The sequence below is a fragment of the Manis javanica genome, chromosome 3 (genome assembly GCF_040802235.1).
Source record: "Manis javanica isolate MJ-LG chromosome 3, MJ_LKY, whole genome shotgun sequence".
In the NCBI taxonomy this organism is placed as follows: domain Eukaryota; kingdom Metazoa; phylum Chordata; class Mammalia; order Pholidota; family Manidae; genus Manis; species Manis javanica.
Genome location: NC_133158.1, coordinates 161,004,657 through 161,019,684, shown reverse-complemented (window position 1 = coordinate 161,019,684; position 15,028 = coordinate 161,004,657). Strand labels below are relative to the sequence as shown.

At 37.2% G+C, this 15,028-nt stretch overlaps 1 protein-coding gene across 6 annotated transcripts in view; it reads right to left on the bottom strand.

The window, feature by feature from the left end:
* ARMC8 (armadillo repeat containing 8) overlaps positions 1–15,028 on the bottom strand; it is a 108,462-nt gene that overhangs the window by 78,350 nt on the left and 15,084 nt on the right. For 5 of the 6 annotated variants that reach the window (XR_012129477.1, XM_073232246.1, XM_073232245.1 and 2 more), the window contains one exon: positions 914–990. The exons of the other annotated variant lie outside the window; for it this stretch is intronic. Coding sequence is in view for 3 of the 5 variants with exons in the window: in XM_073232246.1 (XP_073088347.1) it covers positions 914–990 (77 nt within the window). In the remaining 2 variants the exon portion in view is untranslated. The remainder of the gene's footprint in view (positions 1–913; positions 991–15,028) is intronic. 6 annotated transcript variants of the gene reach the window in all.

The following is a 15,028-nucleotide window of genomic DNA, read 5'->3' as shown; positions in this document are numbered from 1 at the left end:
CCCCGTTATCAGAAGAGTATGATGAAAGCACCATGAAATGTAGGTTTGTGCTCCCAGCCCAGATCTCTGGAGCTAGGTATTCAGCAGTCCCAGGCTTCCACTCCCTCCCTGCTCCATTTCTCTTCCTCATGCTGTTGAGCTGGGGTGGGGGAAAAGCTCGGGTCCCACCAGGCCACAGCTCTGGTATGTTACCCCATTCGGTGAGGTCTACTCTTTTCTCCAGGTGTATGCAGTCTGGTGCCGTCCTCTTTCCTGTTGCTCTCTCAGGATTAGCTGCACCAACTATATTTTCTAATTGTATCCAGTTTTAGGAGGAAGCCTCTGTCTCTCCTCTCACACCACCATCTTTTTTTTCCCACTTAACTTTTTAATGTATAATCACCTCAGGTACATTGCTTAAAAATGTTTCTTCTCATTAAATATGAGGAAATTTGGAGAAAAGAAGTGTATTTAAGTTATCAAGAGTTTATTTAAATTTTCTAAGGACTGCTTTCTAAATTCTGACACTTAAAGCATCACTAGAAGACTCAAACCCTAGAGATAGTAATGAGTTAACCCAAAACAAAACAAACCTATTGACCTATTCTCCCACCCCTTTCCAATTCTAAAAGATCATTGATCTTATTCTCTTGCTTTTGCTGGGTATTAAAGTCTTAAAAGCATTCTCCAAAAGGAACATTAAAAAAATGTAAAACAAGTATTCTATAAAAAATTAAGCTAACCATGAAAGTTAACAATCATTCAACAGACAATTTTTTACAGTATAATATTAAAGTCATGAATCTCAAGAGGGGGGTCTTTCTAAAACAGAAGAAAAATGTTCTAACCCTGCATTTACAGAGCTATATTTGGCAAATTCAAACACGAAAACAAACAAGACTTTTTGATAGACTCTTAAATACATACTACTTACATGACACCTTGTAGAACTTTCTGGGGATCAGGGTCAAATAGCCTGTCAACATAGTGGCGACTGCTAGCTGTTACTTCCTAGAAAGTGGGGGAAAAATTATGACATCTGAAGCCATGCAAATAACAAATTCACAGCATCACCCACAACACCAAATACCTATATAACCTAACTTAAGGTAGATGCATAAGAATTTCTATGAAATACTATACTAAATCATTCTGAGAAAACCTTGTGAGAAGATAAATAATAAGATGGGGAAGAAAGAAGATACCCAGTTTCCACTAAAAACATAACTTGACAGTGCGACCTTTGTGGTAAGCCTTGCAAGCTTTGCCAACAAACTGGACATAAGTGCTAAGAAGCAAGCTCAGTTTCTTAACTGTTGGATGTCACCTACATATGAACGATAGGAACGATTGGATTCCTTTAGTATCCAATAATGGGAGAGAAAAATCTGGCTTCCAGAAGGAAAAAGGTAAGGAGTTCATGAACACTCTACAACGTGTAGCACAGGTACAAGAGGAAGACCCTTATGATGCAGAGGAACTACACTTCTAGGAAGCAGACATATGTAAAAAATAAAAACTATAAGAGTTGCCATGCTTTCCGTGACAGAAAAAGTTAAGAATTAGAGTGACTTACCAGGCTCAACAGACTTTTCTAGTCGGAACAGGCTAATGCTAAGTAGCAGGAGGAGTTAGCATAAAGGGCAAGGGGAGACACTTACCTCCTTTATTTGTATTGTGGGGTTTGCTCTGTTATTTCTTGTAGTACTTATTTTTGGAGTTAATGTTGGTTTTTTTATTTAATTTTAAATACAACATTATTTAAAACAAGAAACATACATTTAAGAAACAGAGCAAATGAGTTCTTATCCCTGCTGTTTCTTTCTGTTGCCTGATGGAATATGTTCATGTACTGCTCCCTGTTAGCAATAAATCATTACAGAGAGGAAGGAATACTTTTCTAGTTTACCCAGAACCCTGCTCAGAAAAGGGGTAATGGCCAAAACACAATGCCAGCTTAAGATTCTGAGTCACCAAAACCATCTCTGGACAAAAACTACATAAACTCTAATTTCCTGACAATACAGTTAATCCAAAATCAAACCTTATTTTCATATTATGAGTTTACTATCAAAACATCCTCATATGTAATACAAATACCTAGTTCTTTTAGTATATACTCCATTTGTAAGAACAAATGGGGCAGTAAATAAGCAAACCTGATGAAAATTCTTTTGTCCAACAAAGTACCATTAAAGTACCTGCCAACAGAGTCTGGTCTCCTCAAAATACAGAATCACAGAATTAGAAGGACTCTTAATAGTTATCTATCTCAACCCCTTGGTTAACAAATGAGGGATGATCTTTACCCAGATGTCAGATTGCCAAAGGTTAAGTAGAGATTCAAACATCTGTACAAGTATATCAAGAAGGCTATATCAAGAGCAAAATCCAGGGTAAAACTGAAAACAGCATTCTATAGTCCAAACAGGTGGGTTGTGTTACTCCATTTGAGCACGTGTGCTTTCCTGGCTTTCCAATGCATTAACTTCTTCTGAGTACCTCAGAACCTTAGCCTCCCTCCTATCTAGGGATTAAACTTTGATTTTACTGTTCCCCTCCACATATTCTCCCACAGCTCTACATCTCTTGCCTCTCACTGTGGTTAAAAAAAAAAGGTACTTGGGTTGAAGAACTCCACCTTAATCAACATAAACTTTACCCGTTAATAGCAACTCTCTTTACTGCTCTGTGCCTGGTTAATTCAATTTAACAAGTATTGAGTACCTATTACATGCAAGGCACTGAATAAGTCATTAAAGATACTTTTTTCTTTAATTTAGTAAGGCATGGTCCCTGTCCTCAAGAATTAATATTGTATTGTAATTGAGCTTACATCTTTATATTCCTTACTAGTATACAAAACAGAAGTATACACACATAAAGGCAACACTGAGGAGGGAAGTTAATGAACAGGGAGAATCAGTGAAGGCTTCTTAGAGGAGATGGTTTTGGAAAATGAGTAAGAACCAACAAGAATGGACAAGGAAAGAAAGAATCAGCATTACAGCCACAGCCACAGGACATGTGAAGCCAACACATGCACAACAAGAACAGGTATACCAGCTGCTGGCACTGAACAAGAAGGGAAGGTAGAGGGGCAACCACAAAATGTAAGACACAAATGGCTAACTAATAGGTGACCCATAATTACAGAATTCATATTGCCTTTTGGTCAAAGTTCTATGCTAGGTGCCAAAGTGAACACAAAAGGATATTAAGGCAGAAATTTGCATTAAGGAGCTTCAATTTATAAGAGGGTCAGTCAAATAAACAAAAAAGGAACCTCTGAGCTGCCTAGGTAGTAGCAAGCTGAGGAAATATAATCACTTATTCAATCTTATTTCACTCTGTGCTTTTGCCTAACATTCATTTATTTGTTTGTGTAGGCCAATTCTCATATTCCATTGCTTGCTATAGTAGATAAGGTCACCTCTCCCCTGTCAGCCCTCTTTCCTCTTTCAATAGGCAGCTGGAAACTTAAGAATTTGAGAGAGAAAGCAATTGGTTAGTAGATATTAAATAGGTTGGTCAGGGAAAACTTCTCTAAGGTGACATTTGAGCAAAGACTTGAAGAAGGTAAAGGAGTAAGTCATATAGCTTTCTGGGGACAAAGCCTTTTAGGGAAAGAAAACAGCAAAAACAAAAAAGGCTCTGAAATGGGAAGTGTCTGCTGTGATCAAAGAACAGGAGGCCACTGCAGTTGCAGCAGAATGAGCAAAGAAGAAAGCAGTAGCAGATGAGGTCAGAGAATAGGAGCCAGATAGTAAAGAGCTATGTTATCCAATAGGATAGACACTAGCCTCATATGGCCATTGAGAATTTGAAACATGGCTATGGACTGAATTTTTAGTTTTTTAAACTTAATGACTCTTTAAATTTAAAAACCATTATGGACTCAGTTATTAAAAAACTTGTAAGAATGTTCAGAATTACTAGGGTATGTAGATCAGCTTTCAACTGCAAATTTTATGAAACCTACATACCAATCAAGTATTTCCAATCAAAATTTGGCATCCAAATTGTGTAAAATACCCATCAAATTTTGAAGACTTGATATAATTCCATTAATAATTCCATACACTATTTACATGTTGAAATAATATTTTTATATATTGGTTTAGATATACTAAAATCAATTTCACCTATTTTCTTTTTACTTTAACAGCACTGTTGCTAGAAAATTTAAAATTACAAATGTGGCTTGCATTATTTTTCTACTGGACAATGCTGGTACAGAACTCTGATGGTCATTGTAAGGATTGTGATTTTTATGGTGTAAGTTGGGAAGCCATTTAGGGAGTTTAGGAAAAGAGAGACATGAACTGGCTTGTTTTTAAAGGATCCATCAGTCTGGTTCAATTTTAGGAACAAATATGTAAAGGGGGTAGAGGACAAAAGTGGGGATACTAGGTATGAGGCTACTTCAATAATTAGGAATGCTGATTATTATTTCAGCAAGATGATGGTAGCCTGAACTAGGACAAGAGTTTTGCAGGTAGTAAGATTCACTCAGACTCCAGATACATATTGAAGTTGAAATGACCATGAAATTAGTTATGCTGTCAAAATGGATGTGGGATGTGGAAAAAGAAAGAACTCAAGGATCACACTCAAAGTTTTGTCTGAATATCTAGAGAGACTGGGTTGCTGGTTAATGAGATGAAGAAAATTGTGTGAAATGCAGGTTTGAAGATTTTATTAGCCATTCAAGTTAGAATGTCAAGTAGGCAGTTGGACATATAAGTCTAGAGTTTAGGAGAGGATTGTGGGCTGGAGATACAAATCAGGGAGTTATCAGTATATAAATGGAATGAGTTCACCAAGGGAGTGACTGTGGCTAAAATAAGGTCTGAAGATTGAACTCTGGAGTGACTGAACAAACAGCTAATGAAGATGAGAAGAAATCCAAGTAGCTAAATGAGACAATGTTTTAAGGAAGGAATAATCAAATAGGCCAAATACTAATGAAGTATAGCATAAGATGATGAGGAATATGTGAGCCCTAGATTTAGGAACATGGAGGTCATCACTGATACTGACAGCAGTATGGGCAAAGTAGTGGAGCCAAAGCCCCATTGGAAAGGGTTTAAGAGAGAATGGGAAAAGAGGAATTAGAGAAAGTAAATAAAGGAGTTTCATTTCTTTCAAAGAGTTTCACTGTACAGGGGAGTGAAAAAAATATAGTAATAGCTAGAAGGAAAAGTCGAGTCATGAGAGGTTTTTTTTTTAAAAGATGGAATAAATTAAAGCATGCTTATTCATTGATGAAAAATTTTTTTAATAGAGAAGAAAACATGCTGCACTGGGGCATGGGAGAACTTCTGGAACAATGTTCATGAATAACTGAGGGGGAATTGAGTTACTGACCAAGTAGGGCACAGGAAGCACAATACCAGGAGGCAATTAATTAGGTGGATATGTTGGTGAAGGCCTGTGCACATCTTCTCTGATTATTTCTATTTTTTGAGAGTAAAAATGGCAGGAATACATGGGGAGTTGGGTGGTTTGAAGAAAGAGGAGAAGGAATGAGACACTGACTGAATGGGCCAGGAAAATGCAGCAGGACTGCCAGGCAGCACTAACCCTTTTGAAGTTCATGATTATGAATTTAAAGTGAGACCAATCAGTAGGGCTGTGTTTTCCTCCAGCCACATTAAAATGTACTGAAATAGGCATGAACAAGAGAGTTGGATTTAACCAGAGTTGGAATTTTAACAGATAAAAACAGCAAAGTTCGAGGAAGGGGTCAGCTGAGTTGGGGTATACACAATTTGTGGTTATAATGATGGACCTATTGAAGGCCACTGAAAAGTGGTAGGATTAACAGTGGTAGGAAATGGAAGGATTGAAGGATTGTTGGCAATGGTGAAAGGAGCAGTTTGGGTGGACAGAAGGTAGTGACCAGGACATCTGAAATAGAGATTAGGGAGAGATTTTAGTTATTGGTAGGGTCATGGTCTAGGAAATGGCCTTGGGAACAAGTATCTCAAGGTAGGACAGAAGATATTATCATTGGGGAAGCCTGGAGTTTTAGAAAAACTGTCTACATAGATAATGAAGTTTCCATAAATTATCACAGAAGTAGTGCTAGAAAAAGTGACCATGAGCTAGGAGCTAAAATCTTCGAAGAAATGAGGGGAATCAATCAGGGGCTCTATAAGCTGAGTACAGGGGAGAGTGTGAAGTTTGGAACCAGAGTGTTTAGGAGAAAGGGAAAGAGAGGGGTCTGAGAAGAGCAATGAGGAGCAAGTCTCCATCTCCACCTGTAGTAGGTGAAACAGGCTGAGGAAATGAGGGAAATGGGAGGGAAAAGGAGCAGCAGCTGAGAAACCCCAAGAGCAACCCCAAGGGCAAAAGCATCATCAGGTGAAAAGCCCACTTGCAGTCTAAACAGAAAGCAGCACACATTCAGAGAAGAGGCTGAGAATAAGGTAAATCCAGTCAAAGCAGCAGGAAAAAGGCAAGGTATATGGATAGAAAAGTGAACTGACAGAAATACATGGGCATGAGGAATGACCCTAGGGTCCCAAGCTTCTTGCAGTAAATATTAACAAGAGATAAAAAGCTTAATCCTGACAACCTCAAGGGCAAGAGGAGGAAAGAGCCTGTGATACTGAGGGAGGTAGGGATGGAGAGAATTTGGGGCTCTTTTTCTTTCTTGCTAACAATAGTGAGGATGATGGGGAGGGACAATCTGATCTGGGCATTTCTTATTTACTCCAGAAATATGAGAAGAACTGAGGTTCCATCTTCTCTGCTGCCCATGAAGGCAAGAAGGTTAGGAGGTTTTCTGATGATCTGCTCCTTCATGATGTGGTTTCACTGTCACTTCAAAAATACCAATACCCTTTAAAATTCCTTTCTGTAGCTTCCAGTAGCTATATACATAGTGGTTCCTCCATCCTCCCAACTGATAGAGTGAATGTGCCGAGCAGCTAGGTCAGCGTACAGTCTGTGCCCAAGGAAGAGAGCAAAACTGGGGTCAGACCATGACTTCGGCTTTTGACACAGGGCTTCAAACAAATGACCCAACCAGCCCTCAAAACCTGGTTCTGAAAAGAATTCATTTTATACATTCAAAGATGCAATAAAGCCACTGCAAATGCATTTATTAAAAACCTGTAATATTTTATGTTTAATAGCACCCTCCTCAAAATTATGTTATGTGAAAACATACACTCAATCCCTTCAACAGAAAACTTGTAGATACCACATTTGGGATTACCACAGAGTTGATTCTAAGAAGAGCTGAATCTACTGTGTGTACAAATGGGTACTGACTATTAAAAAAACAGAAGCTTGAAGTAAATTTCTTCAGGAAAAAAAAACAGAAACAGGTAATGAATTGCATTTCATTATGGAAGTATTATGTGGAAGCAATTTCCCTTTTATTAGGGTGACCATCTGTGACAGGCAGCCTCTAAAATGCCCCCAGTGATCCCTACCTCCTAGTAAAGCCCAGTGCAATGTTTCCCCCTGAGTGAAGACTGGGTGTAGTTACTTGATTCTAGCAAACAGAATGCAGTGGAGGCAATGGAGTGTCAGTTTGGAGTTCTTTCTCCAAGTCTCTGTCACTGTCAAATGTCAGAGGCCATGTTGTGAATTCCCCTATGAAGAGGCCCACATGGCATGGAACTGAGGGAGGCCATTGGCCAAGAGGCAGCAAGGCACTGAGTCCCTCAGTCCAAGAGCCCAAATCCTGCCAATAACCATGTGAGTGAGCTTGGATTATCCTGGTTTGGATGATAAATATGAAGGTTTGTTAGTTATGTATTGTATTTTTATGCAATGGATTACCTCAAAAATTAGCCACTTTAAACAATGTTTTTTTGTTTTGTTTTTCTTTTTAATGATTTATTTATTTTTGAAATAGTAACTGTTATAAATAAATGAACACATGAATGAATGCATGGCTGCATGGGAAGAAAGGGGTACATAGCCCTCTAATATCCTAATACATTTCTTATGCAAATTTTACAAGATTTTGGATTGTCTTCATAAGAGTAGAGGGATGAACAGCAACTAGTGTCTACTGCTCTTTCCCTGAAAAGGAAACCTCAGAAAAGTAGTCACAATTTCGCTGCTGTATTATATGGATTTGGAATATCCACTTAACTTCCCCTGAGCTTCAGAAAACAATGTTTATTAACTCAGTTTCTATAGGTCAGGAATTCAGGTATGGCTTAGCTGGTGCCTCTGCCCCAAAGTTTCTTGTGAGGCTGCAGTCAGGGTGTCAGGAGGAGCCATGCTGAGGCCTGAGAATGTGGGCAGTTGGAGTGCTCCACTGCTTCCTGGCTGGGGCAGGCAAGCAAATGGTCATGCAATTCTTCTACTCCCTAGGTAAAGTCTGTGAGTGCAGGTGTCTGCAATCCCTTGTTTGGGGGCTGGCAAGCACAAGTGGTCATGGGATTCTCCTTCCTACTCCCTACCTAAAGCTGGAGTATGTGCACAGATAACGCACTTTCTCACTGCACTGCTGACGTCCACAGGTATCTGCAGACAGGACATTTTTCCACTGTCTTTCTAAAGCCTATGAGCGTGTGCTACCCACTATACTTTCCAACTGCCCTGCTAAAGCCAGCTGGCACACACAATACTCACAGGGGACATCCATCGATCACTTGGCCTTAGTGGAAAAGAGATCTGGTGTTTCCAGAGGTCCACAGGACTGTAACAATCATAGGACAGTTTCTGACAGGCCACCACCTCCAGGGCATGCATGATAGCAGACTGAACAATCCTAGTCTTACTGTGAAAAAGGCCTATTTACACTAGAGCTTCAGTCTGAGAGACAGTCTTCAGATTTACCACACATCTAGAGGCTAAGGTAGCGCACCCAAAGAGACACCATCATTGCATACCTCCTTTGCCTTACTACTGGTGAGAAGTGAGTTAAAAAGCTGCTGCCTGAGGGTCTGGCTTCCAATCAGCCTGAAACTAGGTGCTAAATGATTCCTCCCTTTGGATCGCTGAAAGGTTTTGACATACCCTCAGTAATAGTAGTGGCATATCAAAAATAAATCAGGTGGTTTAGACCATCACAAAAGTTCAAGAGATAATCAAAAGCTGTGGCAAGCTTGAATGGGAAGACCTATCACCTACACAAAGCCACTCCTTCAAGAATGAATCACAGCTGTTTCACCTAATATATACAAAGAAACAGAGTCAAACAAAATGAGTAAACAGGTAATATATATGAAAGACAAAAACAAGACAATGCCTCAGTAAAAGACCTTAATAATATAGATATAACTAATCTACCTGATAAAGAATTCAAAGAAATGGTCATAGTTAATGGTTACTGAACTCAGGAGAAGAATGGATGAACAAAGTGAGAACTTTAACAAAAGATAAAAAACTTAAGAAAGAGCCAAACAGAAATTACAGAGCTGAAAAATACAATAACTGAACTGAAAAAATATACTACAGGGGTTTAATAGCCTTCTGGATGAAGTAGAAGTACATAAGCGAGCTAGAAGATAAAGCAATAGAACTCACCCAGGGAGAATAGCAAAAAGAAAAAAAAAGAATTTTAAAAAGTGGAGATAACTTAAGGGACACTCGGACAACAGGGAGAATGGCATTCACATTATAGGAGCCCCAGAAGAAGAAGAAAGAAAGAATGATGCAGAAAACTTATTTGAAGAATTAATGTCTAGAAACTTCCCTAACCTGGTAAGGAAAAAGACATCCAGATCCAGGAATCCCAGAGAGTTCCAAATAAAATGAATCCAAATAGAGCAGCACCAAGACACATTATAATTAAAATGTAAAAAATTAAAGATAGAATGTTAAAAGCAGCAAGAGAAAAAATTATTACATAAAAAGGAAACTCCATTAGGCTATCAGCTTTCTCAGCAGAAACTTTAAAAGCCAAAGGGAGTGGCATGTCAAATTCAAAGGGCTGGAAGAAAAAACCCTTAATCAGGAATATTCTACCCTGCAAAGTTATCATTCTGATTTGAAGGAGAGAGTTTTCCAGACAAGCAAAGCTAAAGGACTTCACCATTACTAAACCATTCTTAAAGAAATAGTAAAGGGAGTTCTTTAAGCTGAAAAGAAATAGAACTACTGAAAAAAAAAAAAGTAAAAATCTCACTGAAAAAGGTAAATATATAGGAGACATAGTGGATTAATCATTTATGAAACAACTTAGAAGGTTTTAAAAAATAAAAGTAGTAAAATTAAAACTACAATAATTAGTTAAGAGAGATACATAAAATAAAAAGATGAAAAAAGTGACATCAAAAACATAAAATGCAGTTGGGGTAGTAAAATTTAGAATTTTGGAATGTGTTCCAATTTAAGTTGCCACCATCTTAAAATAGACCATTATATACATAGGTTGAGATATATGAACCTCACAGTAACTACTAAGCAAAAACCAAAATCAACATAAAAGAAAATGAGAAAGGAATCTAAGTGTAACACTAAAGTCATCAAACCACAATGGAAGAGAAAGGAAGAACAGGGAAGAGCTACAAAAACAGCCAGAAACATTAAAACAATGATAAATAAAAATCTATTAATAATTACTCTGAATGTAAATGGATTAAATCCTCCAATCAAAAAACAGGCTGGCTAAATGGATTAAAAAAACAGGACATATCTCTATACTGCCGACAAGAGACTCACTTCAGAAATAGGAACACACAGAATGAAAGTGAAGAGAGAAAAAATATTCCATGCAAATGGAAATAAAAAGAAAGCTGGTGTAACTATACTCATATCAGAAAATAAGACTTGAAAATAAGGACCATAAGAAAAGACAAAGAGCACTACATAATGATAGAGGCAGGGGGGTCAATCCAGCAAGAAGATGTAACATTTATAAATATATATGCACCCAAAATAGGAGCACCAAAATATATAAATCAAACTTAACAAACAAAAGGAGAAACTGACAGCAATACAGCAATACTAGAGGATTTTTAACACCCCATTTACATCAATCAATAGACCATCCAGACATAAAATACGGAAACACCAACCTTAAATGACACATCAGACCAGATGGACTTAATAGATAAATACAGAACACTCCATTGCAAAGGAGGAGAATATGCATTCTTTCCAAGTGAATGTGGAACAGTCTTCAGGACAGATTATGTTAGCTATAATAGGTCTTAATAAATTCAACAAGATTGAAATCATATCAAGGGTCTTTTCTGACCACAATGGTATGAAACTAGAAATCAACTACAAAAAGAAAACTGGAAAAACTTCAAATATATAGAGATTAAACAACATGCTACTGGACAACTACTGGATCACTGAAAAAAAATCAAAGATAAATCCAAAGATAACTAGACACAGATGAAAAGTGAAATACGGCATACCCAAATCTATGGGACAAGGCAAAAGCAATTCTATCAGGGAAGTTTACAGCAATACAGGCCTACCTCAAGAAACAAGAGATATCTCAAATAAACCATTTTACTTTACACATAAAGGAACTAGTAAAAGAACAAACAAAGCTCAACATTAGTAAAAGGAAGGAAACAATAAAGTTCAGAGTGGAAATAAAAAAATGAAATAGAGACTAAAATAACATTAGGAAAGATCAATGAAAATAAGAGCTGGTTCTCTGAAAAGATAAACAAAATTGAAAAACATTTACTCACCAAGAAAAAAATGGGGAGAAGGGTGCTCAAATAAAATCAGAAATGAAAGAACAGTTATAACTAATACCATAGAAATACAAAAGCATAAGAGACTACTATGAACAGTTACACACCAAAAAATCAGACAACCTAGAAGAAATGGATAAATACCTCAGAATTTATAAGCTTCCAAGACTGAATCATGAAGAAACAGAAAATATGAATAAAACATTTATTACTAAGGAGATTGACCAAGTAATCAAAAATCTCCCAACAAACAGAAGTCCAGGATAAGACAGCTTCACTGGTGAATTCTGCCAAACATTTGAAGAAGATTTAATATCTATCCTTCCTAAACTCTTCTGAAAAACTGAAGAGGAGGGAAGCCTCCAAACTCATTTTATGAGGCCAGTATTATCCTGATGCCAAAACCAGACAAGGACACCACACAAAAAAAAGAAAATTACAGGCCAATAGCCCTGATGAACACAGATGAAAAAAATCCTCATCAAAATATTAGCAAATCAAATGTAAAAATACATTTAAAAGATCATACATCATGACAAGTGGGATTTATTCCAGTCATGCAAGGATGGTTCAACATTAGCATATAAGGGATATATCCACATTAACAAAAGGATAAAAATCATATGATTATCTCAATAGATGCAGAAAAAGCAACTGACAAAATCAACATCCATTTATGATAAAAACTTTCAACAAAGTGGGTACAGAGGAAACAAACCCCAATATAATAAAGGCCATATATGACAAGCCCACAATTAACATCATATTCAACAGAAAGTTGAAAGCTTTTCCTGTAATATCATAAAGAAGACAAGGATACCCATTCTCCCATTTTTATTCAAGTTCTAGCCACAGTAATTAGGCAAGAAAAACAAATAAAGGCATAGAAATTGAAAAGGAAGACGCAAAACTGTCGCTATTTTTAGATAACATGACAGGTATACTTAGAAAATCCTAGACTCCACCAAAAATATTGTTAGAAATGAATTCAGTAAAGTTGCAGTATGCAAAGTTAATATACAAAAACCTGTTGCATATCTACACACTAATGAGCTACCAGAAAGAGAACTCAAGAAAACAATTCCATTTACAATTGCATCAGAAAGAATACCTAGAAATAAATTTAACCAAGGAGGTTCAGACCTTGTACGCTGAAAACTCTAAGACATTGATGAAAGAAAAAGAAAACACAAACAAATGAAAAAAATATTCCATGCTCATAGACTGGAAGAATTAATGTTGTTAAAATGTCCATAATACCCAAAGCAATTTACACATTCAATGCAATCCCTATCAAAATCTGATGACATTTTTCACAAAACTACAAATAATTCTAAAACTTGTATGGAACCACAAAAGACCCCAAGTAGCCAAAACAATCTTGAGAAGGAATAAAGCTGGAGGCATCATACTCCCTCGTTTCAAACTATACTACAAAGCCGCAGTAATCAAAATAGTCTGGTATTGGCATAAAAACAAAGAGATCAATGGAACAGAATAGAAAGCTCAGAAATGAACACACACACATATATGGCCAATTAATTTACAACAAAATGGACAAGAATATACAATGAGGAAAGGACAGTCTCAAATTAATGGTGTTGGGAAAACTGGACACCTACAAGCAAAAGAATGATACTGGACCACTATCCTTTACCATATACAAATATCAACTAGAATGGGTTAAAGACTTGAATGTATACCCTGAAGCCATAAAACTCCTAAAAGAAAACATAGGTGGTAAACTCCTTGACATCAGTCTTAGCTTTTTTTTTCTTTTTAAATCTGACTCCAAAGAGAAACAAAAGCAAAGCTAAAGAAATGGGACTACATCAAACAAAAAAAATCTGCACAGTAGAGGAAACCAACTGCAAAATGAAAAGGCAACCTACTGAATGGGAGGGGACATCTGCAAATGATATATCCAATAAGAGGTTAACATCTAAAATATATTTTAAAATCTCAAACAACTCAAAAATGAAAGAAACAAAACCCCCAAACAATCCAGATAAAATGGACAGAGGATCTGGATAGACATTTTTCCAAAGAAGACATACAGATGGCCAACAAGCACATAAAAAGATGCACATCATTAAACTGGACAGCTACATGTAAGAGGATGAAACTGGATTATTGTCTAACCACATACAAAAAAGTAAACCTGAAATGGATCAAAGACCTGAATGTAAGTCATGAAACCATAAAACTCTTAGAAAAAAACATGGGCAAAAATCTCTTAGACATAAATATGAGCAACTTCTTCATGAGCATATCTCCCCGGGCAAGGAAAACAAAAGCAAAAATGAACAAGTGGGACTATATCAAACTAAAAAGCTTCTGTACAGCAAAGGACACCATCAGTAGATCAAAAAGACACCCTACAGTATGGGAGAATATATTCATAAATGACATATCCGATAAGGGGTTGACATACAAAGAGCTCATGTACCTCAACAAACAAAAAGCAAATAATCCAATTAAAAAATGAGCAAAGGATCTGAACAGACACTTCTCCAAAGAAGAAATTCAGATGGCCAACAGGCACATGAAAAGATACTCCACATTGCTAATCATCAAAGAAATGCAAATTAAAACCACAATGAGATATCACCTCACACCAGTTAGGATGGCCGCCATCCAAAACACAAACAACAATAAATGTTGGCGAGGATGTGGAGAAAGGGGAACCTTTCTACACTGCTGGTGGGAATGTAAAATAGTTGAACCATTGTGGAAAGCAGTATGAAGGTTCCTCAAAAAACTAAAAATAGAAATACCATTTGACCCAGGAATTCCACTCCTAGGAATTTGCCCTAAGAATGCAGCAGCCCAGTTTGAAAAAGACAGATGCACCCCTGTTTATTGCAGCACTACTTACAATAGCCAAGAAATGGAAGCAACCTAAGTGTCTATCAGTAGATGAATGGATAAAGAAGATGTGGTACATACACACAATGGAATATTATTCAGCGATAAGAAGAAAACTAATCCTACCATTTGCAACAACATGGATGGAGCTAGAGGGTTTTATGCTCAGTGAAATAAGCCAGGGAGAAAGACAAGTACCAAATGATTTCACTCATCTGTGGAGTATAAGAACAAAGCAAAAACTGAAGGAAAAAACAGCAGCAGACTCACAGAACCCAAGAATGGACTAACAGTTACCAAAGGGAAAGGGACTGGGGAAGATGTGTGGGAAGGGAGAGATAAGGGGGATAAAGAGGTATTAACAATTAGAATACATAATGTGGTGGAGAGGGGGAATACAGGGAAAGCAGTATAACAGAGAAGACAAGTAGTGATTCTGAAGCATCTTACTATGCTGATAGACAGCGACTATAATGGGGTATGTGGTGGGGACTTGATAATAGGGGGAGTCTAGAAACCATAATATTGGTCATATAATTGTACATTAA